We start from the raw sequence: 27,545 nt of genomic DNA on the forward strand, positions 1-27,545 counted from the left end.
GTTTAAAGTTTGTTCGCTTTCTGTCTCTCTCAAACACACACACACACACACACAGTGGAAATATAGGCCAATAAAGATTTAAATAGTGCTAAAAGAACTCTCTGGCCACAGCTGCTATGTATAGCCTTTAAAGAATTAAAGCTAAATATACTTATGAAGACTTTCTTGTACACACTGCAAAGCATTTTGAGAGCAGTTAGAAAATAGTGAAAAATCCACAACTCTGCTTACGCGACCCCCTTAGTTCTTCTTTTATAAATATATATAGTCGTGTGGTCAAAAATAAAAATGTTCCATTTCCCCCCACTTGAGTAGACAGGAACACTTCAACTTATTGCCTGGGCAAAACTGGCAAAAGTGGTTCGCTTCTGAAAGAAAACTCTCATCAGCTGGAGTAGTTTATTCATCTGGAGTTGAATACGTCCAGTAAAAAGATTTCCTGCATTTGCAGATCCCAGCTGATATAAAAGGCATTACTTACGACATTTCCTCAAAGACCTTCACTCGCTCACATCCCTCGGGGGGCTCTCGTTTGAACATGTAGCTGTTGTTGGGTTTAGGAGACGAAGCATACTTGGGCAACGGTGAGCTACTCCCACTGTCTGAAAATTTAAAGCAGTTGTATTACTAGGGATTGAGAGTGCTTTTTAATTAAACTTGATTTCCAAACAAGACGGCTTTTGCACAACTTCGCTGCTATGGCCAGCTTTGCTTCCAATCAACAAGCTTCTTTTACTGCAGGCTATTTCCATCCCTCTGGTAGAGCACATTTCTTCTGAAGAAAAGCTTTAGTGAAGCAGTAATTTACCTCACAACAGCACACAATAGGAAGATATTTTTATCCAGAATGCTGCAGATTGAATAAAGCAGTGCTGTAATCCTGGAAACAAATGAGTGCTTTATTAAGCATTTCAAAAGTGCAAAATGATCAGGGCAGCGCGTACATATAGCATATGCAAAAGAAGGACAAGTGGCTAACGATAATGTAAAATTCACTTGTATCTTGTCAATGCATAAACACAGCACTTAAAAATACTCACAAGTAGCTGCTGAAATATAAAGTCATTTGCAAACGCTCCAACCTATTATCTTTAGTGACGTCAAACAGAAAAATAAAGAGGAACAGCAAATGTAGAATACAGAAGCTTATGTACCTACTTCTCAATCTACTTATAAGTAAAAATTTAAAATAAGGAAAATGATCTATATCTCTGCTTTTCATGGCTGACGCATAGCTTGCATTCAGACTACCAAACAGGCCGCAGTTTGCTAACTCAGAGATCAACCTTCTGGCTCATAGGCCCCTTCCTCAAGAATTAAAGAGTTCTGGTTTTGTTAAGAACAAAACTACAGCTCTGTTGGATAAGACTGCGACCCATCTAGTCCAACATCCTGTCTCACACAATGGCCAATTAGTTATTCTGGAGGGCCTAGCGCTGAGGTCTTTCCCATGTTGCCTCCTAGCACTGGTATTGAAAGGTTTGGTACTTCTGATCATGGAGATTCCCTTTAGTCATAGTGGCTAGTAGCTACTAAGGAACCTATCTAATTCCATTTTAAAACCACCGATACTCATAGTTGTTACTGCATCCTTTGGAAATGAATTCCACATTTTAATCACCTAAGTAGTATTTCCCTTTGTGTATCCTGAATCTATTTCACATCAACTTCACTGAACACCCCTGAGTGCTAGTATTTGGGGAGAAGGAGAAAAAAGTGCATTGTCTCTGCTCTGTGCATAATCTTAGAAGCCTTGATCATGCCCTTTACGTCAACCTTTTTCTAAACTGAAAAGTCGCAGTCCCTTTAGTTTTTTCTCACAGAAAGAGTGTTATAACTCCATAATCTTGGTCGCTCTTTTCTCAGTTCCGCCATGCCCTTTCTGAGAGGTTGCAAGGTATCTCAAAGTAGTTGTAAACATAATTTGCATTTTAATCAAAGTACTATGACAAACTGCAACATGTTACAGCACCAGATTCAGAAGTCATGATGAGCTGCAACTCGTTCTAAACCCAGTTGTCTTAAATCTCAGTGCAAGGGAAGAGCAGAGGAGTGTGCTAACCCACATTTTACCCTCTTACCAGACCAGCAAAAAACCTAACCCTCAAATACGGAACAGCTGAACTAAGGAATATTTGTTTCATGAAAAAGAGGATCTGGAATCTGCATTCTTCGATTATTTTGCACATATTGATTGTTCAATTGACCATGGTGGCAGGGGCTGATGGGAATTGTAGTCCATGAACATCTGGAGAGCCACAGGTTGCAGACCCCTGAACTAGCACAAACATTTTGAGATCAGGACCAAGGGATGCACCCCGAAGGAAGCATTTTATTCTGTCAAACATCTGGTAGAATAACCCAGAATAACTGAAAAGTTTGAAATTAGTTACAAAAAAAAGAGAGGAGAAGACTCTTACAAAGCTTAGGGATTCTTGATTTACTTCCCTTCCACCCAAGGCTTTATTTAAACAATATCCAGAGCTTTATCATTAATAGGTGGTTTTCACAGAGGAAAATATAACTCAAAGAAGTGTAAGGAATTGGCAGTCATCATTAGCTCATGTTGCCTGAAATAGTGGTGGCTTTCTAGAAAGTTCTAAAAAAAGATGTGTTTAAAAACTTTCTTACTCTTTTAAAACCTTAACAGGATTTCATTTGCTATTTTCTGTCTAAATGCCCTTCTCTATGCACTGAAAACAACCATTGCTTCAGGAAGAATACCCACACAAGTAACAGAAAAAGGTAGCTCTGACTATCTGCTGGGATCTGCCAATTTTAAGTTAGAATGATGGAAAGAGTCGATTAAATCCTTTCATTATGATCTAGCACCTTAAACTGCATACTGCTGTTAATGACTGTGAGATCCTTCTCTATCCTCAGGGTCTCTAATCTGAGATAACACAACTATCATGTGATATTTTCTTCCAGGGTTCACTTGTCCCTCGATTCCCCTTCCCCTCCAAGCACTTCAAATATCTTCTCTTTGACACAAAGGCAGTCTGAAAAATTAATACAGGAGAAACTGCTGTAAGCACAGGACTCAGGAACTTAAATATAGCTGTATTCAAGCAGATGGCCAGTTGACAATGTAAAGGCTCTGCTGGTTCCTTACCAGAAGAGAGATCCTACTTTACAATCCAAAAGTAAAGGCCGAAAACCAGTATCTTTCTTCCCAGAACAAGGTCTCCTAAGTGAACTCGCAGGCTGTAAATAGCGCACGGGGTCACCAAACTGAATTCTAATCACTGGCACCCTGCGGAGTTGGCACTTTTAATGCAACAAAACTGCTTCTAATCACACTGCAGGCTGGGGCCTTTTCACCTCCTCCTCCCACACACACAACAGGTGCCATTAACATTTTCTCCACCCCCTGCTGGGCAAGATCACTCTCCCATCCCAGAGCGGGCCATGGGTTCTCTTTGCAGACTAGGTTCATTTTCTTTTGAAATTTTCAACCTATTTAAAGCAGCTCTTTATAGAAATGTAAAGTAAACAGCTGATCTGATCCAAAGAGCGGCAATGGGAGCCTGTGGTCAAAGCACAGCCTCAGACCCAAAAGAAAAGATGCTTTAGAAATGTAAAGCAGGTCTGCGTCTGGCCAGCAGGTTAGCTCTCCCCACGCTTGATCAATTATTAACTTCCATTTTCTATTCAGAATCACCACAGTCAGGTCCAGCTTAAAGCTGATTTACTGCTGAAAAGTATAATGGAAATTTCGCTGCAGAAAAAAAAACACCAAGGCCTATGTCATGGAACAACAGAATACAGAATCTTTGAGCATTTCAAAATGCCCTTTTTAGCATAAGATGCTCCAACTTGAAAATGAATCCTCCAAGAACACTGGTGCAGGATGTTAATCAGGTATTTAGGTTGAATTGTCAAGGGAGACCCCTCAAAGTAGCAGATGGCTTGAACAGAAGTTGAGCGTTAGAAGGTGGGCTTCGCAATAAAGACTGAGAACTTCTACTCTAGAACAAGGAAGTGGGAAAGAAAAAAATGCCCAGCTGTTTTTTTTAAGTAACAATTCAACAACAGTAAATTCCATTATCAAAAAGCAGATGCAAAACCACCAATTAAACCTCCTGAATATTGGGAAGAAGAAAGGCAGAGTTAGTGTCTACCCTCTGATGTCTACCCATGACTGTCAGCTTGTTATTTCCCAACAAAAAAGACTATGAATGGTGCTTTTCTAAATGTTAAATTCTAATATACATTTCTATACCCCAGTGATGGCAAACCTTTTTGAGACCGAGTGCCCAAATTGCAACCCAAAACCCACTTATTTATTGCAAAGTGCCAGCATGGCAATTTAACCTGAATACTGAGGTTTTAGTTGAGAAAAAATGGTTGGCTCCGAGGCGCACGTTACTTGGGAGTAAGCTTGGTGAAGCAACCGTGCAACACTTCGAATGGGTGAATCACGACCCTAGGAGGGCTTACTCAGAAGCAAGCCCCATTGCCAGTAACCGAGCTTACTCCCAGGTAAAGGATCGTGACCAGGCTAGCCTAGATGTGTGTGTGTGTGTGTGGGGGGGTGATTTTCCGCCACGTGTGCCCACAGAAAGGGCTCCGAGTGCCACCTCTGGCACCCGTGCCATAGGTTTGCCATCACTGCTATACCCTCACAAACATAATGTTGGGAAAAGCTAGATGTTACTGCCCTGTTTTTCTTCAGGTTTCTCCAGTATTGCAAATAACTCTGGAGAAATACGCAACATTGTTGTTAAGTACAGATCACTAGATTAGACCTCCACAACTTAAAAATCATAATTGTCTACAACATGTCATAACGTTAGAACCAGTGACTGTGACCTGAGGTATACAGAGGTTAGACATAAAGCAACAAATTGACTGACAAGCAACAGAATAATCCTTTAAAGATTTCTGAAAAGACGAACACTTGCCTGCCTTCCATCACCCAGAAATCTTTCTTGAGATACTACTTCTATGAACAAACCTTTTTTTAAAAAGTCCCCCCACCAGCCACTTGCAATAGATGAAGTCCAAATTTAATAAAGTTACAAGACCATTCCCATATGCAACAATATCTAGTATTGAGCCCTTCGGGGGAGGGCGGTATAAAAATATAACCAATAAATAAATAAATAAATAAAATAGTATGCATACAGATAATAATGTTGTATTTCATACTCTGTATTTCCATATATGTATTCGTCATCTTCTATCATATACAGGTTAGGCTCATATCCTTCTCCCCGGTCACAAGAGGGGACCTTACTGTTCAGTGAGCTGTTCATCTGCGTTCAAGCTGAATGATTACAATGTTTTCTTGCATGGTTACACTGCTTCCTCACATCTGCTTTTCATGTGGTGCCAATTTTTAAGATCAGTTACCAAAAGAAATCAAATAGATTTTTTTCTAGTTGAGACTTACTATTTGGGTGCATCTGTCTGCTTTTCTCGTCTGCCCATAAAACTAGCTAATCTTTTGATGAGTTATCAGGATTACAAATGCCACCATCTGTACAATAAAATCTAAATGATTTGGTTAAGGGGTGAATCAACTGTAGAGGCACAAATAAGACCCAACCTGCAAGTGCACTGTTTAATTTAAAAACAAATGGAAGGAAAGGTGCATGATATAGCCCAGTGGTGGCGAACCTATGGCACTCCAGATGTTCATGGACTACAATTCCCATCAACCCATGCTAGCATGGCCAATTGGCCATGTTGGCAGGGGCTGATGGGAATTGTAGTCCATGAACATCTGGAGTGCCATAGGTTCACCACCACTGGTATAGCCCGATCTTCTCAGATCTCATAGGTGATACTTGGAAAGGAAACCACCAAGGAAGGCTCATGAGGAAGGCAATGGAAAACCATCTCTGCTTCTCACTTGTCTTGAAACCCCATTGCTGAGACAACCATAAATTAGCTGAAACTTGACAGCACCTTATATACACACATACACTATTGTATAACTCAACTTAGACTCCAAGGAGAATGTACCCCTTTTCTAAATGATCAGTTCCTGGAGATCTCCAATTGGACAAAAGCAGCTGCAGCAAACTTCAAGACTAGTTTCACCAATGAATTAAGATGTGATCTGCTCATAAGTCTAAAAAGAAGCTACTGTTGATAACTGTGTTGACATTAGTAATGTGCTTATAAATGAACATCACATCTGAGGTAGCACATTCACCTCCTTCCATTAACTGAGCAGATTTTCTATGAAATACTCACCTGTATATAAACAGCTTCTCAACATAAATGGCAATCGCTGAACTAATTCTAATGTACAGTAGGTAAAGTAGTAAACACATGCGAGAATGCCTAACTCAAAACAGTTATCTTCACATAACCAAAAAAAAAAAAAAAAGATTTACTATGGCAATTAATAGGATTTATACTGGTTACTTAAAAGATCTGCACTGATTGTTTCCTGGCAAAATTCTAAGTCACAGTTAAGATACTAGGAATACCTAAATCACCACCAGCTCCCCTTCCTACCACCTGATGCACTCAGATCTTCTGTTGAAGATTCACTCTGGATGCCATGACTATTCACACAGTGGATACCGAGGATGGGGTTTGGGGTGGGATGGTATCCAGACACTGGAATACCATTCCTAGGTGTCAATCAGATGCCCACACTATCAATTTTCCAGGGACCCAGTAATTTACGCACATTTCTGGAAGCACTTAATCTCTCTATATTTTATATCTTATTCATTGGCTGCAGCCTTGTCTTTACTTTTTTCCAACAAATTGTAAATTACTTCTCTTCTCAAACAATGCAGCTACAAAAGCCATTCAATGGGCATGAAAGCAAGAGGAAGTTGGGGCTCTTGTTGAAACCAAATGATGAAGTTACGCGCTAGACAAAGAGCTCGAGGTGAAATGTATAGGTGTCACTGAACATTAGCTGAACACACTGTCTTGTAACTTCTGTGCAACAGTAATACAGGTTAACACTACAACATGTCTGTCACTCAAGGCTTCTGGGCATAGGACAAAGGAAGTCTGGGGAAGGGGGGCGCGGGGCAGCTTACCATACTATCCCTGCCTGAATTCATTTGTTTTAATAGTCCAGTTCTAACTAACTACAAGAGTAGTCAGTTGGAAGAAAGCAGCTGAGTGAGATCGGCTGTGACAGGACTTGAGAAGAATTAGTAGCACATTACAGAGTCATCGAACTTTTTCCCCCACCATGAAGCGCCATTACTATTGTGACTTATTTCTTTGCTCTCATCCACACAGCATAAGGTTAGAACCGTACACCACATTTATGCTCAGGAATATCACAATGTAAGACTATGTTTTTAATCCATGGTTCTCAGTGAAATGTGTATCCGTAGGAAGGTCAAGGATGTCAACAAAGCCCCCCGCACCCCCAGTTCATTTCCATTACAAAAACATTCCGTCTCCTGAGGAAACGCACAGTAGGCCTGACTCTAGCTGAATCAAGAAACTAGTGCAAAGAGAAGACAGTGAATTTACATGGTGCTAGGGAAGTACCCCTGTGTGGTGGAGCCAGAGATCATTAGACTGCAAAGGATGTGTGAATGACTGTACTTTCATTCTTGCAGAGCACAGGATGTGGTCGTGCAAGTTAGAAGAAAGAAAAATGCATAAAATTAGTGTGCAAGATGGGCCAAAGAGGGAATTGAAAAGAAAAGTTTAAAAAAAACCCAACCGTGTGCCTGTTCCTTCACAAAAAGTTTTTCAGCATCAATTGCCCCCGTTATTTTGTACCAAAAAGTTGTATCAAAAAGTTGCAGTTTATCCCCTGATCCCGAGTAAAAAAAAGCCTTTTTAAAGGTTCCAGTTAAACAAAAACAGGAGTGCTGGAGGAATGAAAAACTCCTGGAGGGGAAAGTTATAAGGCGAAAATATAAACAACACTTTCCTCCCCTTTCCTATTGCCAAGAAAATCCTTCCACACTCCTCTGACGCTTGAAGAAAAAAATCTATAGTCTACCTATTAGCTTGGGATCAGAGTCCTACAACACTGTATAGCAGAGGACGAAGGAAATATCTTGAAGAGACAATGGAAAAAACATAGACAAAAATAGAATTTAGGAGGCAGGGTGCTTTTCGATGCTTTCCAAAGATTTCCAAGGCTGCAAACATTCTGGGTAAAGCTTTGGCTTGGTAGATGGTCAGGGACAACCTGCAGTGTAGTTGCACTAGGCTGCAAGCAGCGAGAGACTGACAGCCTGCTTATGTGGGCAGTTCGTTCAGTTCTGGAGGGATTTGGTCTCCAATCAGAGAACCAAGTTAATATTTTTCTCCATGTCTGGGGACTCTGGCCAGGGTACAGAATGTCCCCCTTCCTTGTGCACAGCCCTGCTGTGCCCCTTTCAGTATCCCTACAGGAATCAGGGACTCTATTATTAGATGTAGTGTTGCTTTTGTATTAATTTCTGTATCAAGAAAATTAAACTGAATCATTGATTCAGAGTGGGTCTCACAGTACAGAATTTGGGGCAACAGATTTCAATTCTATAGTGTGTATAAATTATACAAATCACATCAACGTGCTCATATTTGCTCAATAAGCATAGTTATTCTGCATCTGTTCGTTACAACAAAGAGAAAGCAGCTTTGTGAGGAACAGAATCCCCACCCCCACCCTGCCCGCCCCTGTTCAGACACTTGCCACCATCTTCCATGTTCCCATCGTTATTGCTAAAAAGACCTGCAAATTGGTCGGAGGGCACAAAAAAACAGTTCTAAGAGTACTGAAATCCGGGGCCAGTACAAAACTGAGGATCCTCACAGCAACACAAATTGATTTGGACAAAATGTGAGAATTAAGAGGACACGTCAGACCTTCAAAACAGACAGAGAAACATGGTCCGCAACACTCTCGCCATCACATGCCATTCCGATGTTGCACTGCACCATGTGCTCATCTGGAAGAAATATTTTGGTCTTCCAAGTTAAACCAATGATGCTAAATTAATAAACAAATAAAACATGTTAATTTTTTTTTAAAAGCAACACTTATACAAACCCTGGATTCACTTATTTGGCCAGTGATTCATGCCGTTCCATAAAACACATAACGCTTTCCCCCAACTCTTCATGTTAACAGTCTTCATAAAGAGTTTAAAGTTTGCTGTGCCCTTCTGACAATTATGGAAGATGTTTGTGAAATTGCATGAACAAGAGGAAAAACGTATGTAAACAAGCAAACACAATTATGCTAAGTCTTTGTTCACACCAAGGGCACAAAAAATTAAAAAAACCAAACAGATGTAGCACAATGAGGGGACAGTAAGGTAAAAGCAAAGCAGCACCACCACCACCAGGCAATTGGGGTCTCACCTTTGTCACGGTCATACGATGCTTCTTCAGTGGAGCAAGGACTCCCATCCTGAGATTCAGGAGGACAAAAGGGAGAGATACATGGGGAATGGCTGCTGCAGCTGCTACTGCGCTCTTGGACAGAAGGTGTCTGTGTGTCAATGCTGCGTGTGCTGCTACTACGGTAGTGAGCAGGTAGGGGTGCTCTTCGACCATCAGGAATATCCAAAGGCTGCAACAGAAACACCACCAGTATTAAAATGCATGGTGGGAACTCATTCTCCCGCAGTGAAGTCTGAGACCTAGAGGGCACTCTGACCTGTGCTAATTTCCTTCAAGCCAGACATGACCTTATGGGAGGGAGGGAAGTCAACTTCCTACAAAAGGCCGCAAATGACACAATGGCATGCTGTTCATCAACTCATTTAGTGCAACAGACTGCATGGAAATCCCAGTCAACTTGAATGCACAGCTATATCCTTAAATAAACGTCAGGGCTGGATGCACTTCAGCAATCAGGCCACATGCAGAGATTTATCCTCACTAAACAAATGCTTTGCTGTTTTTAATAGTAACACTTATTAAACGAAACAAAAACTGAGACATTTAGTGGGTTATGGAAAAGCTGGGGAAGCTGACGCAGCTTAAGACAGGCTATCGTTACAGCGAAAGAAAATCAACATCTTTCTCCTAGAGATAATAAAGGGAAGAAAATAAACCTCTGGCTTCAGAACACTGAAATTGTCTCCTGAATTGTTTCAGAACACTGGGGATATGTAGCAATAATTCAAGGGATCAAGTCTGTGTATATAATCTTTTTTCTTTTTCTTTGGTAGTGGTATCTCTCTCTTTCCTGAGAAAGTTTATGGTTGCTTTCAAGGATGCTAGCACTCAAAAAGGGCACCCAGTTTCCTGGCATGTTTCTGTACTGGACAGGAGGGAGAGCGGGTGTTCGTGAAATTTCTCTGGAACATGTACATAATCTATTTCTTCTAACATTTCACATCATTGACAAATACTTATTAATGAACTTTTAAGACTGACAACACTTCATGAAATGTGTAGTGGAAACTAACTGACACGACCACTCATTTAAGATTTTGCCAATAGACATTCTTTTAAGCAACTAAGTAAAATGCCAGCAGCACACAAAAACATGCACAGGTTTAACCTGCAAGTTGCAAAGTTAGCAGCGCCACACTTTTCAAAGAAAATACTGATAAATGGGAGAGAGGTCAGAGGTGAACAAAGATGCAGAAATGCCGAATGTGCCCAGAAGATATATATAAAAAAAGCAACCCTTTTCCAGTTCTTGAAAGACTCATTAAAGAAAAGTTAGAGTTGGCATATGCATTCCCATGGAAAGAACAGCACAAAAGAAAAACGGTTCGAAAAACAAACATTTAACTTAGAAAGCACCTACTTATGCAAGGTGCCTGCAAATGTTTGAGAAATTCCTTCTGCAATGCAGGCTGCTGCTATCTCTGACATTTCCAATTCAAAATGCCCCACTTTAATAGATTTAGATATGATAGGAATATTCCCACTTGGCAAGATAAAGGTAATGCTGGGTGCAAACCCCAGGTCGTTATGGGGTGACGTCCCATCCTGATGTATACTAGGCAGACTTTGCTCACGAGGTGGTTTATCACTGCTTTTCTACACTTTGCCTCTAGCAACTAGGGTACTCCTTTTAGCAACCTTGGAAGGATGGAAGGCTGAGTCAATCTTCAGTCAGCTACCTGAAACTGACTTCCACTGGAATCAAACTCAGGTAATGACCAGAGCTTCTGACTGCAGTACTGCAGCTTACTACCCTGAGCCATGGGCCTCCAACTTAAACAGCACCTTTAATTCAAAGTCTTTAAGTGACAGGATCAAAATAACAGTTAATATCTGTTTTGCATTCCTGCAAGATAAGCAGATCTATCAAAATATCTTTCCACTGGTGCCGCTGCTACCTCAGTCCTACAAAACTGCAGCGACTGGAGTTTGTAGGCATGCCATCCACAGCAAGGGCTCTGTACTGCTTTAGAGGCGTTCTGCCACAAGCTCTTTACTGTCAGGCGCATCTAGTGCAGAGTTCTCTGGACTTGATCAGCCCCCTTACAGGACAACACAGATAAAGGAAATCAGCTCCTTCTTCTCGGTTTCTCACACCAGTCACACACACATGAACTCTCCTGGCACAAAAAGGAGTCCTTGACAGAGCATAAACATTGATGGTTGCTGCCAACCCAGCAACTGATACCAATGCCACCTCTAATGGTAAACTAGTTAAGAATCCTAACAATCAGAGTTGCTGTGCTCTGTGTATGCTTCAAGTGTTTTCCATGTACACACAGGTCATCACAAAAGGTAACAAAAATACAATGAAAACCCTATTTTGACATCTATTTATATACTCTATTGTCATATTTACAGTACAGTAGGGTTTCACAAGCATTTTTATGATATAAATCATGGGGAATTATATAATATCTGTCTGAAATATAGTCAGACCTATCTACAAATATTTTGCTGGATACTTACAAAATGGACTATTGGATACTCACTGTGTATGGTCCTTCCCCTCTAAGGACAAGAAGACATCTTGCATGGGTGATCCCCACCCCTTCCTTCAGGGAAGAAGGAGCACATTCTTTCCACTCCCTGTCTCCTGTAGTGGGAGTCACCCTCCCTTAGTTAAGGTACCTCCAACAGCAGTTCAACAACTTGACTAGAATTAACTGTAACTGGTATAAAACTAGAAAAATAGCATCTCAGGGACAAGAAGCAGAAAACTTAAAGAATACAGAGATGATGATGTCCTCCTGCCCTCAGAGAAGGACCATCTGGGTAACACCTTGGGTTCAAAGGTGGGATCAGACTGCATGGCTATTTTTCCTTGGAATGTCCACAAACCCAGTTGATGGAGAGATATTCTGGTTCTGATACCCTTCTGGCAGAGGTAACTGCAACTAGGATACCAATGCCACCTCTAATGGTAAACTAGTTAAGAATCCTAACAATCAGAGTTGCTGTGCTCTGTGTATGCGTCAAGTGTTTTCCATGTCTTCATCTGAAGCCATTTTAAAGAGATGTCATTAAAGGTTCAAACGGATGATTGCAAGTACAGTTAAAACCATATGTAAATTCCAGGTCTGAAAAACATGGACTTAAGTAAGATCCAACTGGGAGCCTCCCTTCAGAATCTTTGAACATGGGGGTGCCACAAAAATTGTGCTGTCTGGTAACGTGGCAAAACTGTGGCAAGTGCTGCCATCTGTCTTCTTAACTTAGATCCTCTGAAGCCTAATGCATGACCTTTTTGCAAGAAATCCAAGCTTAATGAAAGACTGGGTCTCAAAAGGTCCGTCTTCTTTCTTTTACACTGTCTGGGAAGGCTTTCTTGGTAATGATATAAATGTGATTGGTGGAAAGACAGCGGGATGTCAGGATCGTAAAAGAATAGCCAAGACCTAGGAATCTTGTCACTCAACTCTCAGACCATCAGTCTGAACCACTGAGGGTACAGTTAAAAAACTGAATCCTGGCTCAACTTGTACAGTTTTATTGTTAGAATTAGAGGAGGAGGCACTGCTAGTTCCTTGAGGATGGCAAATCAGGGTCAACAAGGCCAATATGAGGTCAGCACACAATGGCCCATCCTTCTAGTTCTGATTCTTCAAAGCAGTCTGGGTAGAACTGGTGTCAGAGGGAGGAACGCATATAATTGACATTTGGCCACTCTGCTGTTAGGGAATCAATCACTCCAGCCTTAGATGGAAGAACCTGGAGAAGAACCTCTCCACTTGATGGCTGGTTTCTGAAGCACATATATCCCCCATAGGCTGTCTGAAGTGGACCAAAGCAAATGGAAACAGACTATTGCTTAGCAACCATATGGCAACCCTGATTGACTATCTGTTTAGGCAGTCTGCTAGGGTGTTCAGGAAGCTCTTAAGTGTTCCAGTCATATCAAGGCAGGGTTATCTCCTGACCAATTTAGTACCATTGCCTCCAGATGGAGCTCCAGATCTGGATCCCTCCTGGTTAAGTATATTTTGGTGGAAATGTTGTCTATACATACTTCCCGAAAACATTTGCTTGAAGTGCTTGATTGACACATATATTGTTTGAATTTCTACAAGATTTCTCAAAACCTAGACTGATCTCCATCCTGTCAGACTGGCATCTCTAAATATTTCAACATTTTCCTTGTTGTAAAGATTTTTTCTTGCTGTGGTTTCGACATTAGGGCCCGTGAACGAGGACTGGAATTTGATGTTCAGTGGAATCATTAACAAACCATCTTTCTTGTTCATAATGTCCAACTGATTTGTACAGGGGAAATATTGCAGGGTTCCTGCATGTATTCATTGCCACTGGATGGAATCAATGGAGGAAATCAAGAAACCCATCAGATTATCTGGTTGCGTTAGAGCTGCTGTTCCGTCTTAAAACTGATGTCATCATTGACCTTGATCTTAATGCCTTGGCTTCCAGAAAGCAGATGATGTTGCAGGAAGTGCCTATTAACACTCCCAGAACATCCAGGCGTTATGATGGTATCAACCAGCTCTGATAATGAAGCCATTGCTCTGCAGGGATCTAATGTTGTCTGAGTATCGGTGATTGATTTCTTCCTGGATGCTAAACTTATGAAGAGGTCATCCAAGTAGAGTGTATGTGGATCCCCAGTTCTTGAAGTCTCATTATAGGAGACAGAAGGATCTTGGAAAACATCCGTAGCATAGTTGAGAGCCCAAATGGGAGTGCTCTGAATTGAAATGAGACCTTTCTACTGAGAAACAAAAGAATCTCCTATGTGCCATAAAGATGAGGACATGCAGATCTGCTTCCTTCCAGTTCATAGAGGTCATGAAGACTCTCTGTTTCACAGCTTTTTGATGGGTATGAGTGCCACCAGGTGAAAGTGTCAAAGCCTGATGATTCTGTTAGAAACCATAGGTCTAATAAGTCTTTCCAGTCCCTGTGCCTCTTAGGGATTGTAAAGGTAACAGAATAGGCTTCAATGCATTTAACCATGGAGGGGACAGACTCTTAAGGCACTAATGACCAACAGATGCTGAATGGTTGATAGTGTGCGGACTGCATTCTCTTGATTTTTGCACAAAAGTGAAGGAGCAAAATGTAGTGAAAGCATCCCTGAAAATCCCAAGGAATAACCTTTGGTCACGACCTTGAGCAACCACACATCTGTCTGTTGTCAAAGGCATCCCCCTACAATGTAAGAGTCATCCCCTACTGGAATGCTGACATAGTGGAGGCTTAGGAACTTTGTTGTCTTGAAGGAAGGAAGGGGTGGGAATTACCCAAGCAAGATGTCCTCCTGCCTCAAAGAAAGAACAGCAGCTAAAACTATGAAGAGGATATACTGTGATGTCAATCGTGGTCAATATTCTCTCACACACAGATGAACACATGAAGCTGCCTTCTACTGAATCAGTTCTACTGCCTTCTACTGAACCCTTGGTCCATTGCAGTCAGTACTGTCTCCTCAGACTGGCAGCAGTTCTCCAGGGTCTCAGGCTGAGGTCCTTCACATCACCTGCTGCCTGGCTCCTGTAACTTGAGGTGTCAAGGATTGAACTTAGGGTCTTCTGCATGCTAAGCAGAGGCTCTGCCGCTGAGCCATGGCACCTTATGTAATATCCCATCGTGCTGGCCGGAGATGATGGGAACTGTAGTCCATAACATCTGGAGGGCCACGAGTTTGACACCTGTGTGGACTTCTCATGATCATGTATGTATGTAAGTATGTATGTATGTATGTATGTATGTATGTATGTATGTATGTATGTATGTATGTATGTATGGATGGATGGATGGATGGGTGGGTGGGTGGGTGGCACTGTATAGTATAATACTATACAGTAACATATGTAGTATTGTATAATATCAACATAGTTTACCTTTTGATACCATAAATATACACAATTTCTTTTTAAATATTAAAATAAAAGAAAAAGAAAAAAAATCAGATTTCTTCTCTTGTGCACAGGATCAAAAAATGTACATGGATTTCCAGATCATAGAGGGCACTGTGCTCCTAATCCCCAAGACACAGAAGACAATTGTAAGCACAAATTACATAGTACCTCAAATACATTACAGAATACACCAATGAACAGAGACATAACGTAACAGACCAGAAAATGCTGGTCCTATTTTGGCCTCAGACTATTCAGTTCAGTAATTTGTTTGTATGTGGAATAACTTAAAACATTTTTAGCATGTCTACTGGCACAAGTGCTCTTCTCTACATTGCTGGGAGTTGTAAAAACAAATTTTACAAATCCAAAATCAGAGCATTTGTTCAATTTTTCTTTTGAAATTGAAAGCATTAAAAATCATGTAACAGAAAATTCAGTCTATGTCAGGGAAAGGCTCCTCTGTTTTTACCCACACCAAGAAAAACAATAATCCCTGTAAATATAACCCCTCTGGCACTTACACGTGGCGGATATGTCTGTATCATTATCAGAAACATTTAGGAAAGCAGTGTCCTTGATCATGGAGAGCGAGGGTTCGTGCAGACATTTCCTTTCCAGCTTTGCACTGTGCAGATGACCCAGCGATTATGCTCATGCCCGCCTTCCCCCCATCAATGCACAAAAGGGTCAGGTTTAGTGGTCTATTGTGTCAAATGTCTTTAAGAGAAGGAACTGATATTAGCTCATTCTTGCAATGCATCTAGAGCTCTGGCAATAATCCAGCAAACCACTTAAAACACTGAGGAGACCAAATGAAGTCAACATAGATCCTCCCATAGGAGCCGATGAAAGCAAGCAGCCATAGCAGTTTGGAGAGAGAAGCCATGAAAACCCAGCAATATATTACTAGAGAACATTGGCCATCAGTTTAGATCATATGAATGATCCTTAAACTAGTGTCCTCTAATTTTAGCAGATATAACATACAACATGGTGGAAATGGAAGGAGGACTGCATTTTAAGGTATTTTTACTCTGCCCCAAATTCTAACCATATTAGTTAAGTTGTAACATCAGCTCTACTATTTCATTTTTTGGTTTTAATTATTATCCTTTCTACCCAATGTTTAGAAGGAAGATTGTTCCACTGTTTGACTATGCAGTTGGGCTTGAACCTCAACATGTTTTTCATTATTTATGGTACTGTCCTGTTTATGATTTGTCAAAAGAACTGCTTGGAGGGTTAACCCAGTTAGGGGACTTGATGACATTGGGAGCTCCAACCTTCTACTTTGACTACTGTGCATTTCAAGTGACCGGATTCACTGCACAGGCCCAGAAATCCAGGAAGGAGTCTCTGGAGACTTGTATTGTTGACTGCCAAGTTGATGATCGACTTTGATATACTGCACCGTGTTAAACCTTGCTGCATGTTAGTGTACTAAAGTCCAGATTTCTGGAGACATCAAGGTTACTTTACCATCTTCCAAGCTCATTGCCTAAATTAAATGCAGTAATACACATAGGGATTTCCACTGTATGCTACCAGGTCCTTTAAAAAGGAAGGAAACTACATTTGTATGAATACACACTTGCAAAACAGCTCATGCTTTTCATGTGAAATTGTGCCACATTAGATGGCTTCATGAATTCTGAAGTTCCATGTCTGGACTGTGATCTTTAAAATATCCATTAGAAGTAGCATCTTACCTTGGACACCTCTTCCTTTCCACTGTTCTCTCTGATGAACACTTTTTCTAATTCAGGGCTTATTCCCTCCACATTGCACGGCACACGTGAAACAGTTGATTTTGGCACTGAAACATTTGACAGTGGCATAGGGACTGATCTTGATAGACAAGTCTTGGGGGTGAACAAGAGAAATGTCATATTAGTTCTAAAATCACAGTCAAGAGAAGATATGGAGGTGAAAGGTCAAAGGCAGTACCCATGATACCAAAAGTTCCAGAAACAGCAAACAGTTATGCATTAGTGTTTGAATCTTCAGAGGATGCAGATTTAGGGATATACAGAGGTGAAGGGGTAAAAGGTCCAATTTACATTAACACACCAGCCTGACAGCCCAACAATAAGGCCCAGTGGCTCGGCTATCAGGTTACTGGATCAAGTAAGAGGACCTTGGATCACAGCTTGCAATGTTGTGCTCTTGACATAAGAGAGATCAAGACATCATTATTAAATAGATCCATAAGCACAGGTTGATGGTCAGATGCTCTTCTGGCCACCACAGCCCCTGCTTATGCTTGCTCTTTGAACAGAAGCAACGACTAGTGACAACAGCATTTTAACCAACAGTTTTGCGTGATAGACCTGCCCCACTTGTTTCACTCATATCACTACCATATCTGGGTCAACACAAGCCATTCCAGGATGGACTTGGGGAATGAACTTAAGTGGCTCATCCTGCAACATAAGAGCCACTTGAGTTTGAGGAAGGCTCCTTGGGCAGGAGCAAGACTCCCAACTTTGATCAGTGTAGTAGTAAAACAGGGATAGGATCCACCCTCTATACAGTGCGTTCAATACTGCACTGATTACAATCTCCAGGATATGTTCAAATTATCACCAACAGTGTTTAAGACTGATACTGTGTTACTGACTTCAAACCAGGCAAATATCCCTTAACAATTTCCATTTTGTATTGCTGACCAGATGCAAAGGCTTTTACTGACTTCAAACCAGGCAAATATCCCTTAACAATTTCCATTTTGTATTGCTGACCAGATGCAAAGGCTTTTACTACTGCTGTAGGCAGAACAAGGTCAAGTGACCTCTAACTCCTGCAAAGCAATCCTCAATTATTTCCTCTACATATGAGCTAGCAGCCACTAACCTTCTCTGATTATGGAAACCATAACGTATGGAAACCATGAACAAGACAAGATATCACAAGAAATGTTCCTAAATGTCACTAAGGAGAAAGAATAGTTCAAAATATCTGCCTACATAGCTTTGGTACTTCTTTAAATTGACTGTTGTGCCACAAGAAAGCAAAGGGGGAAGGAAAGGGGCTCCAAAAAACAAAAACTGACTCAGACAAAAGAAATCTAAAAGATTTATTAATATGATCTAAAAGAAATATTAACCTGACTAGCAGTCAATATTTTCCTGTAGAAAACCTTTGAAAAAATGAGTCAGGTTCTGCTGCTCTAAAATGAGGGTTACGGAAACCTTCTATTTCTGTTTATAGTTCTTCATTGCTCCATATTGTAACCAGTGCCTATACAATCCCTATGAGATTTTTTCCAGAGGCTTCTATGTAATAGTGCTGAGCTTTATGCACAATCTACTCAAGAGTTTTACCAAGATCCGTTCGTGTCTGTCGGAAAATAAAAATAAAATCTCTACTTTTACTTATCACAATAGGAAGAGCTAAACAGAAATGTGAGGCTCCATGGTATCCACCAAGCTTTGTGAAAGATTCTTATATTCTAAAACACTATTAAAGAGCACTGAATTCTGGGGAAAGGAAGGGGTATTTGCAGAAAGCCGGATTAAGAATGTTGCTGTGCCACTTTGCCAAATATCAGAGATTTCAGCAAAGCTGCTACTCATAAATAATGAAGTCCTGTATCCAGTTAATAGTGCATAGGAAGTAAACCTATGTTATCACCTCTCATGGGGAGTGGGTGGTTCCGATTAATCAAATGTGCCAGATACCCACGTTTACTGCTCTGCATTCTCTACCAAGAAAAAAAATGCAGAAACCAACTTCCACCTGTTTGGTAAAAACCTCCATACCTGGCAGGACCCTTTTTCTTCCCACTGAGCTTTCCTAAACAACAAGCAGGCAAGCTGCCCAGGACCCTCTGCAAGAGTTGGATCCCAACATCTTGAGGCAGGCTGAGGAAGGAGGAAACACCCAAGGATGAAGTCAGCTGGCAGTCCCACCTTTTAGAAGCCCAGTAACAGCTGCAGGCATCACACTAATCATCTGGGGAGGTGACAATGGAACATGTGTGTCCCAGAAGAGACAGGGTATGGTTGCTCAGGGGAAAAGCTCGCCCTCTGGATTAACTGAACGTGCTGATTAATCAAGTGCCAGATAACAAAGCTTGTACTGCATTACCCCTCCAGTTACAGGAATTCTTCTGTTTTGCATTGTGTGAAGCTAACATAACCTTTCTGTTAGAATTCATACTGTAAAAGATCACTTAAGAAAAGGACAGGAATTCAAAAGCAGATAAGGAATGTTCACTTTTAATTTTCAAAAGAGCAGTGTGAACAACCACCATGATCTACTTACCTGAGTCTGATTGATTGCTATATGGTTGCCATGGAGAGGTGACTGACGTTCTTTTTCTTTATTGTGACGACTACTCTGTTTACTGCGCTGGAGCTGCTGCCGCAATTTGGCAATCTGACAGGAAGAAGAGACAAAACCATACAAGCAAAGGTGTGGAACAGAAAACATTCACATCTTCAAGCTAGCAGAGAAGATACAACAGCACCTGCCTTAAATAAAACATCTACAATATCGTACTACAGAGACGGTTGTGGAATGCGATTACTGTTTGTTGCTTCAGGAAATTCAACCCTGGATGTAAAATCTCTTTTATAAAGGGAACTAATTCATAAAGTTTAGATTAAAATGAAGGATCGCTTTTTACGATATGCCTGAAAAGACATATTCAACAGTGACAATCCTGAAGCTACATACATATATGTATCACATATGTTCACTTCAGAAAGATGGTACACTAATTCTGCAGCTGTTTTCAGGCTTTGCAAGATAAAGATGTATTCTCATCACTGCAACACTTCATATTCAGGGCACATACAACATATTCCTAACTATAAATGGTGGATTTCCTCTGACGCAAAAAATATAAGGACAGGGCTGCGAGGCTGATCAGAGTCACGACCTCTCCTGGAGAAAATGATGGCTATTGCTCATTTGGTGTGTAAATTAAAATAGCTGATTTAAAAATAGCCGGTTGGCAATGCTAACTAACTAAAAAGAATCGTCCAGCCCTTGCTCCACATAATTTGCTCCTTCTCAAAGGAACAACATAAAAAATTGAATGTGTCATTGTTCAGCTCAATCCAGAATAATGTGCAGAGTATCAAAACACGTTTAAGAAGTTTTTCTTCTCATTGCAATAGTTTTGCTTCTCAGTATCAATGACAACTTTCTCCTATTCTTTGATGACCAGCCCTCTCAAGAATGTTGGCCTTCTATCAAGTAAATCAAGTTGGTTAGATAAATGCTCCTCATCTGTCCCTTCAGTCTGTTATACTTGCTTTTTAAAAAAATATCCAAATTTCATTTTAGAATATTTACTATTATACAACACTCCACAATATCAACTGAGCATACAGAAAGTTAGGAGTGTATCCTTTATATAGTTGTTTTTTATTTCCATATTTAACACATTATACATATTTTATATTTAACAGTCAGATGATGAGAACTAAAGGCGATATCAGGTGTATTACAGGTGCATTTCACACCTCACTGCAGAAAAATGTACAGAGCATGACATAATATGATGTGATAAAGTATTATTTGCACGTTAGCCTTACCATGGAACATTTATGCTGATTCCTCAATGCTTAGCCAATCCACCATGAACTCAGGGAAGAAACTTGCTTTGCTGCTTCTTCAGAGAACACTTAAAAACTCCACTTTAATGTATAATAACTGGGGGACCCTCCAGCTTAAACACTTACTTCTTTTAGTTGATCAGCGCTCCCCCATGAAGCTGAACGCTGATGCGATCTCTTTTCTAATATCTCTTCTGCCCAACAGCTAGGTGTCTAAACAAACAAAAACCAAAAGGGTATGATTTGGCACCATTGCTTGCTCTTTTTTTACACTAGTCATGTCAAATCCACCACTGAGCAGTCACAGATCTCTCCTGGGTGTTCGAAGTACTTCACAGAAAATCTTCCTCTAACAACGCTGAAACATTATTGCTGTCCTCATATGGGGGTAGGGGAGGCTGACATACTTGCAGTTTGCTTTAAGAACCAGAGTAGGGTAATATTTGAAGTTCCCAGTTTATAGTTGGTGCTCTGCCACTAAACCAAACCAGCTCTCTAAGAACATACAAGAATACTTCAATTACCTGTTAACCCTTTTTTAAAAAAAAATCAGTGAATTGTTATATGTATTTATGTACTCTTACCATTGTACACTGAAGTTGCTTGCATAGAACACTCAGAAAATTAAGAACTCATAACCAGCAACAGAACAGATTGTGCAATTTAGCAGTATTCAAACTATGTACCTGTCTCATCCCCCACTTTTTTCCTACCCTTACATCTGCTATGTTGAAACTGCTGCTGGGAAAGGCGAGTTGAGCCACCTGAACAGAAGCATATGTGAAAAGATTTAAAACAAAAGGGTGTTTGTCTTGAAACAGAAAAGTGCCTCAATGTAAATGCAAAATAATAGATTCAGACCATAAATCATTACACTCTAATTTAAAGAAAGTTAAAGAGAAGACGGTTGGGTTTAAACATTGTATTTGAAACCACCAAACTGGTCAACCTACAGAGGTGACAGATCTAACTTGTAGGCTTGCATAAACCATAGAAAAAAAACCTTGGATATGCCCTGTGAAGGTTCCTTCTTCTCTGAGGTAGGGAGAGCATCTTCAGAGTATAGGTTATTCCCATTCATTCCTCAGAAAGGCAGGATTTTCAATGCTTCCTGTTACTGGCCCTTTAATGTTCTCTGAGCCTCAGTTTAAAGCAATAACATCGAACAAGATAAAGGCGAATAGGTTATAACAACAGCATGATGTTAGAACAGGTGACAGGAAGAACAGTGTAGCAACATAACAGTGAGCAGGTAGGATTACTAAAGAGTGTTTGTTGTGTAAGCCAGGACAGAATCAAGGAGGAGAATTTTAAGATGCCAGAGAGGTGCTTCCCTTCTTCTCCTGTTGTACATGTAATATCGTTATTCCTCATCTTCTAATGATAGAAGTGTGCGTCTCCTTGGAACAGTTGATACTCTTGGTGGGCAAGATGCCCTCCTTATCTCAGAGAAGAAGGAACTTTCACAGTGAGTATCCAAGGTTCTGTTCTCACTCTGAGGTGAAGGCATCTTCAGAGTATGGGACGTTCAACAGCGGCATCTATAAACATCTTCCAGAAGGGCCCATCAATGTGCCAAGACTTGTTGAAGAACTCTGCGACCGAATGCAGATTCAGAAGATGCCCAGGGGTTTATTTTGTAGTGCCAGACAAAGAAACGGAGTCCCACATGGCTGCCTTGCAGATTTCTTCCACAGATGCTTGACATTCCATGGCTGCGGTGGTGGCTGTGCTCCTAGTAAAGTAAAAAGTTATGCTTTCTTGTGGCGAGAGTTGACCAGGTAAGTATGGATGATGCACTGCTTGATGTTGTAGCTGACGGCTGCCTTGGACATTCACGGGGACTCTTTATTTGGTGGACTCTTTATCTGGCTGAAAGCGCCCCCAGTTCAGACACCCTGAGGGCAGCAGTTATGGTGGAACAAGACCTTCATCCTCACCCACTTGATTGCAACCTCCTAAAGTGGTTCAAATGGAGGTTTGGTGAGAACCGACAGGATCATGTGGAGCCTCCAGGTAGGAAATCTATGGATGAGCAGAAAAAAGTCCTTAGGACTTAGGGTCCCTTTTGTCAGTGGAAGAGTCAGGTTCTTCCGACATATCAAGAGTCATGACAGCCTTGGATAGTAGGGACTGAAAATCATCCCCGTTGAATAAGTGCGGTGGAGACATATCTACCTTGCTCTCCTCTTCCTCCTTGGAGAAAATTCACCCTCCTTTTTTCGCCATCTGACAGAGATGCCTCTAGTGTGTCCTTGTCTGGCTCCTTATTAGTAGACTTCTCGGCTGCTTTAATGAGCCATTGCCGGGGTCACCTGATGATCTGGGGAAGGACCTCCCACACACACATGGCTGAAGGGGCTGGAGATGGGAAGTACTGAGATGCTTGAACCAGACTGGGAGGGAGAAGGGTCTGTTGCAGGCAGAGGAAATCAACTCTCAAAGATAGCTCCATTTCTTCCCTCACTGAATGCTGAATAAAGGCCGAGAGGTTCCATGGACAAAATGGCTGCCCTCCCACAGTATCGATTAGGGGGAAGATTGGTCTTATGTTACCTGTGAAGTCTTCTGCACCATTTCTGCGACCTGGGACCTGCTAAGCCAGCATGGAAGAAGTGGCTGGAGGGCAAGCCTGGCCATCGCTACCTTGGTGGATTGAACTGACTGCGTTTGAAGGGTTTTTTGCCCGTGTGGGCTTTTTTGCGCCTTTTTTGGTCATTGCACTGAACAGCTTCCTCTCCAGCAGCTTGTGCTTTTTGTTCTGTGACTTGGGCTCTCCTGGCAAGTCAGCTGGAACATTAGACAAGCAGGTGTCAGCCACAACTGTCTAGGTGGTCAGAGGGTGGAGGCATTGTCCCCGTCCAATAGGAACAGCTTGTCCAAAGACTCAATAATCAGCTCACTAGCAGTCTGATCCATGGTTACTTTAGGAGACAGTGGGAGAGTAGGGAGCAGAACGGAGGAGGGCAAGGGAACGAAAACCCAGAGACAAGCAAAGAGGGAAGAGAAAAGAAGTAGAGTGAAGAAAAGTTGTGGAGAAGTGCAAATTGAAAAGAGGGCAATAAGCTCAAGGAGGCAGAGAAAATGAGAGAGTCTCTCTGATCTGATCTCCCTCAAGACAGGAAATAAACTGAGGCCTGGTAGAAGGCCAGTAACAGGAAGATTTGAAAACCCTGCCTCCGTGAGAAGTGGGCAGGAATAACCCTTACTCAAAATATGCCCTCCACCTCAGAGTGGGAACCTTGGATAGGAGCTTTTCAGACCTATCTGGAAACACTACTCCTCTTCACTCAGTACCACATCTTAAAGCCTAACTCATGTTACACTGTTTACAGGTTTGCCCCAGATCCAGGAAAACAGACATGCACCCAGAGCTGAAAATGATTTTCTAGGCCAAATGCAACCAGCAAGGCATGAACGGGAGGCTTAAACCTTCATCTCAACTAGAAATGGTTCCTGGGAATCAGTGTTTACAAACTAGAAAAAGTTTATGTGGTTTTGATAGACTATGTACATTTCCCCCACAAAGCAAATGGCAACTCTGTAAGGGCAATTTCAGGCCAACAAAATAATGCAGAGGCATAAGCCCTTTCCCCTGACCCAGATAACTCAGCTAGCCCAATTTCATCAGATCTCAGAAGCTAAGCAGGGTCAACCCTAGTTAGTAATAGGATGGGAGACCACCAAGAAAGTCCAGGGTTGTGATGCATAGGGAGAAAATGGCAAACCACCTCAATAATGTTTCTTGTCTTGAAAACTCCACAAGGAGACCACCATAAGTCAACTGTGCCCGGATGGCAAAAAGTCCCCCTTTCCCAATGGTCCTGACCCATATAATGTGCCTTTCACCTGGAATTTTAATTTCTACATGCAACTCCCAGTGCACAACTGTTCCATTGGAGCCACAGCAGACTCTTAAGCAGTATAACAAATTCAGGCCCTTATATTATATTGAACTCGCCTTAAAGATCAAGATAACAGCTTTACCAATGTCAGGCTGAATACCATGATTATACTTATTCCTTATAAGCAACTCTAAATGTTTTACGTATCATTTTTTTCAAATGTTAAGAATGCAGAGAAACTCCTGACATTTCTACTGATGATCAGAGGAGTGGGAACATAACACTACGGAGTTCCAGATGTCTACATTGCTACCCATGAATCTAAGAATATCTTTCAGAACCAAGTGGCTTTCCAACTGATCTCCTGTTCAACATGCAGAAAGCATGTCCATATATTTCAACTGTATATATCAAACAGTTTCTCTGTAGACCACCACATGCAAATAAAAGTTGCCCACAGATAAGGCATCACCACCATCCAATACTTTGCTTCCTTGTTCTTTTAACAGCTTTACACCTGCAGTTGTCACAAGTGTGGTTGCTTTGCTCATGACAGAGATCGACAGCGGTGGATGGCAGGAAACACAACACACAACGACAATATGCAACGGCTGCATTTACAACATAGTGTTTTCTCTATGGGGCACCCTGACTGTGAAATCTCCTCCTCAGACAAGTTCCCTGGCATCTATACTTGCTTTTAAACAGTAAAAATCAGCCTACTTTTCTGCACTTTTAACAATTTGGTGTGCACATTTTCCAGCTGCTTTTGACCTCTATTTTGTTTAGTTTGTTTTTAAATTATTTTATCCTCTTGAATTTGTAAGCCAGCATAAAAGGGGTTTTTTTGTTTGGTTTTAAAGCAGAAATGTGACAAAAGCTTCCAAATATCCATCTTTTCTGGCAGTGAAGCAAATGGCTCAGGCTAGAGTGCTCTACCATGCCAACTATGACAGGAGCTTGCTCCCTGCTCTCTAATTGAGAAGTATAATGAACTGACAACAGCTGTCAGAACTGAGAACAACGTGGAGACTTAAATCAACATACTTAAATGCACACACACACGCTCGAATCATATCCATCATTCCAGCTTGGGACAAATTATTCTTGCATTGGCCTTGACTGTTAGAGCGAAGAAATATTTAAACTGGTGATTTCAGACAGACAGCTGCAGCAAGGCAATGGGAAGTGCTGTCAAGTCACAGCTGACTTATGGTGATCCCGTAGGGTTTTTAAGGCAAGAGACATTCTGTGGTGGGTTTGCCATTGCTTGCCTCCACGTAGGCTGAGAGAGTTCTGAGAGAACTGTGACTGGTCCAAGGTCACTTAGCAGGCTTCATGTGGAGGGGTGGGGAAACAAATCGGGTTCACCAGATTAGATTCTCCCACTCTTAAGCACTACACTACACAGGATCTCAGTCTGCAAAATAGCTCTAGGCTATTAGCTCTTCATTTCTACTCTACGAGGATATAGGGACTGTGCAGAGAGCTATTTTCCAGAGGACAGCAATGCAGTCAACATCTGATCCCCATGCCCATGTAATTTAGCAGAAATTACAAAACAGCACAGCACAAACCTAACCATGCTTGTATGGAAAGTGGTCCTTTCATAATATACAAGATAGTGCGGTGTAGTGTTCAGAATGTTAAACTACTATATGGGAATCCTGGATTCAAACCCCCACTCTGTCATGGAGACTTGCTGAACAACTTTCAGCCACTAGCACACATGCCCACCTAGCTTACTTCACAGGCTTGCTGTTGTGAGGATAAAATGGAGAAGGGGAGAATGTTGTAACCCACTTAGGAAAGCAAAGTTTCAGGCTACCCCCACCCCCATCCTGCCGCCTCTTCCTTCTGCTGTTCTATCTCCGGAATGGCTGGTACGGTCCTTCCATATAGCATCTCATTTTTTCTTTGATCACTTCAGCATTTTAGCTTTTTAAAAATACCCTCACTTCTCTTTTGTGTTTTTCTGGAAGCCTGAGGTTTTCTCCAGGTTGTAGAAAAATCTCCCCTCTGCTTCAGTAGCCTCTCCTTGTGGATTTTTTAATTCACACTGGGGGAGGGGGGAAGTTCAGAATTAGATGTTTTTGATTTCTGTCTCGTATCCATCTATCTCTTGTGGGAGTCGAATTCACTTGCCCATGATTCAGCATTGGCCAAAGGTAAGACCAGCCCGGCACCAGCTTTAATACTGAACCTGAGCTTTTTGACATATCCTGTGAAGCTCTGGCAGCACTTAGTGGGGGTGGCAGCTTTTGCCCAAGGATTTAATTTTAGTTCTTTGTTAATGGGAAGGCCTTGCTCTGTCTCCGGCACAAAAAGATTGAGAAAAAGTGTTTGGCTAGAATGGGACTTTTAAAAAATTGTCACTCTGTTGTAACTTCTGCTAGATTTTTTTTAAAGTGTAATGTCCCTTATCGTAATTTGAGAATGGCATCTGTGATTAATTTTTCAGTCACAATGTTTGTCTGTGCATTTCACCTTAGAGACAATGAATTGCTTGCTTTATAGCACACAGTGAGGGGAAATATTAAAGAATTTTGAAGTTGAAAAAAATATTGGGTGAAGCAATAGGACTTTGCGTATATTCTGAATCCACCCCCCCTCACCCCCGGTCTCCCATTAAGAAAGAATAAATGCCTCACAAAATATACTATCCTGTGAGCTTTTCTTTTTCTAATGCAACATTTAGCTTTAAAGGTTATTTCAAAAGTTCTATTTTCTGGTTTACAAATCTGGGTTTCTGTGCGTGTTTTTTGGCCATGTTTTTCTAACAGTTAAATATTAGAAACTTGTAAAAAGGCCAAAGCTTAACTAGCAAATCAAGTGGAAAGTCAGCTTGCTTGGTACTCAAATCACCTTTTGTGCCAAGAAGCACAGACAAAAAGCAGGAGAGAGGCAAGGCAAGATAC

The 27,545-nt window shown here is 41.3% G+C and overlaps 1 protein-coding gene across 2 annotated transcripts in view; it reads right to left on the bottom strand.

Annotated features, from left to right (window-relative positions):
* GLCCI1 (glucocorticoid induced 1) overlaps positions 1 to 27,545 on the bottom strand; it is a 47,753-nt gene that overhangs the window by 4,470 nt on the left and 15,738 nt on the right. The window contains exons 3-7 of one of the 2 annotated variants that reach the window (XM_048510584.1): positions 20,909 to 20,995; positions 19,482 to 19,595; positions 16,925 to 17,077; positions 9,298 to 9,508; positions 482 to 602 (exon numbers count right to left, since the gene is read on the bottom strand). In XM_048510584.1, the coding sequence (XP_048366541.1) occupies positions 482 to 602; positions 9,298 to 9,508; positions 16,925 to 17,077; positions 19,482 to 19,595; positions 20,909 to 20,995 (686 nt within the window). The remainder of the gene's footprint in view (positions 1 to 481; positions 603 to 9,297; positions 9,509 to 16,924; positions 17,078 to 19,481; positions 19,596 to 20,908; positions 20,996 to 27,545) is intronic. The other variant, XM_048510585.1, reaches the window with a different exon arrangement.

Source organism: Sphaerodactylus townsendi, linkage group LG11 (genome assembly GCF_021028975.2).
Source record: "Sphaerodactylus townsendi isolate TG3544 linkage group LG11, MPM_Stown_v2.3, whole genome shotgun sequence".
Classification (NCBI taxonomy): domain Eukaryota; kingdom Metazoa; phylum Chordata; class Lepidosauria; order Squamata; family Sphaerodactylidae; genus Sphaerodactylus; species Sphaerodactylus townsendi.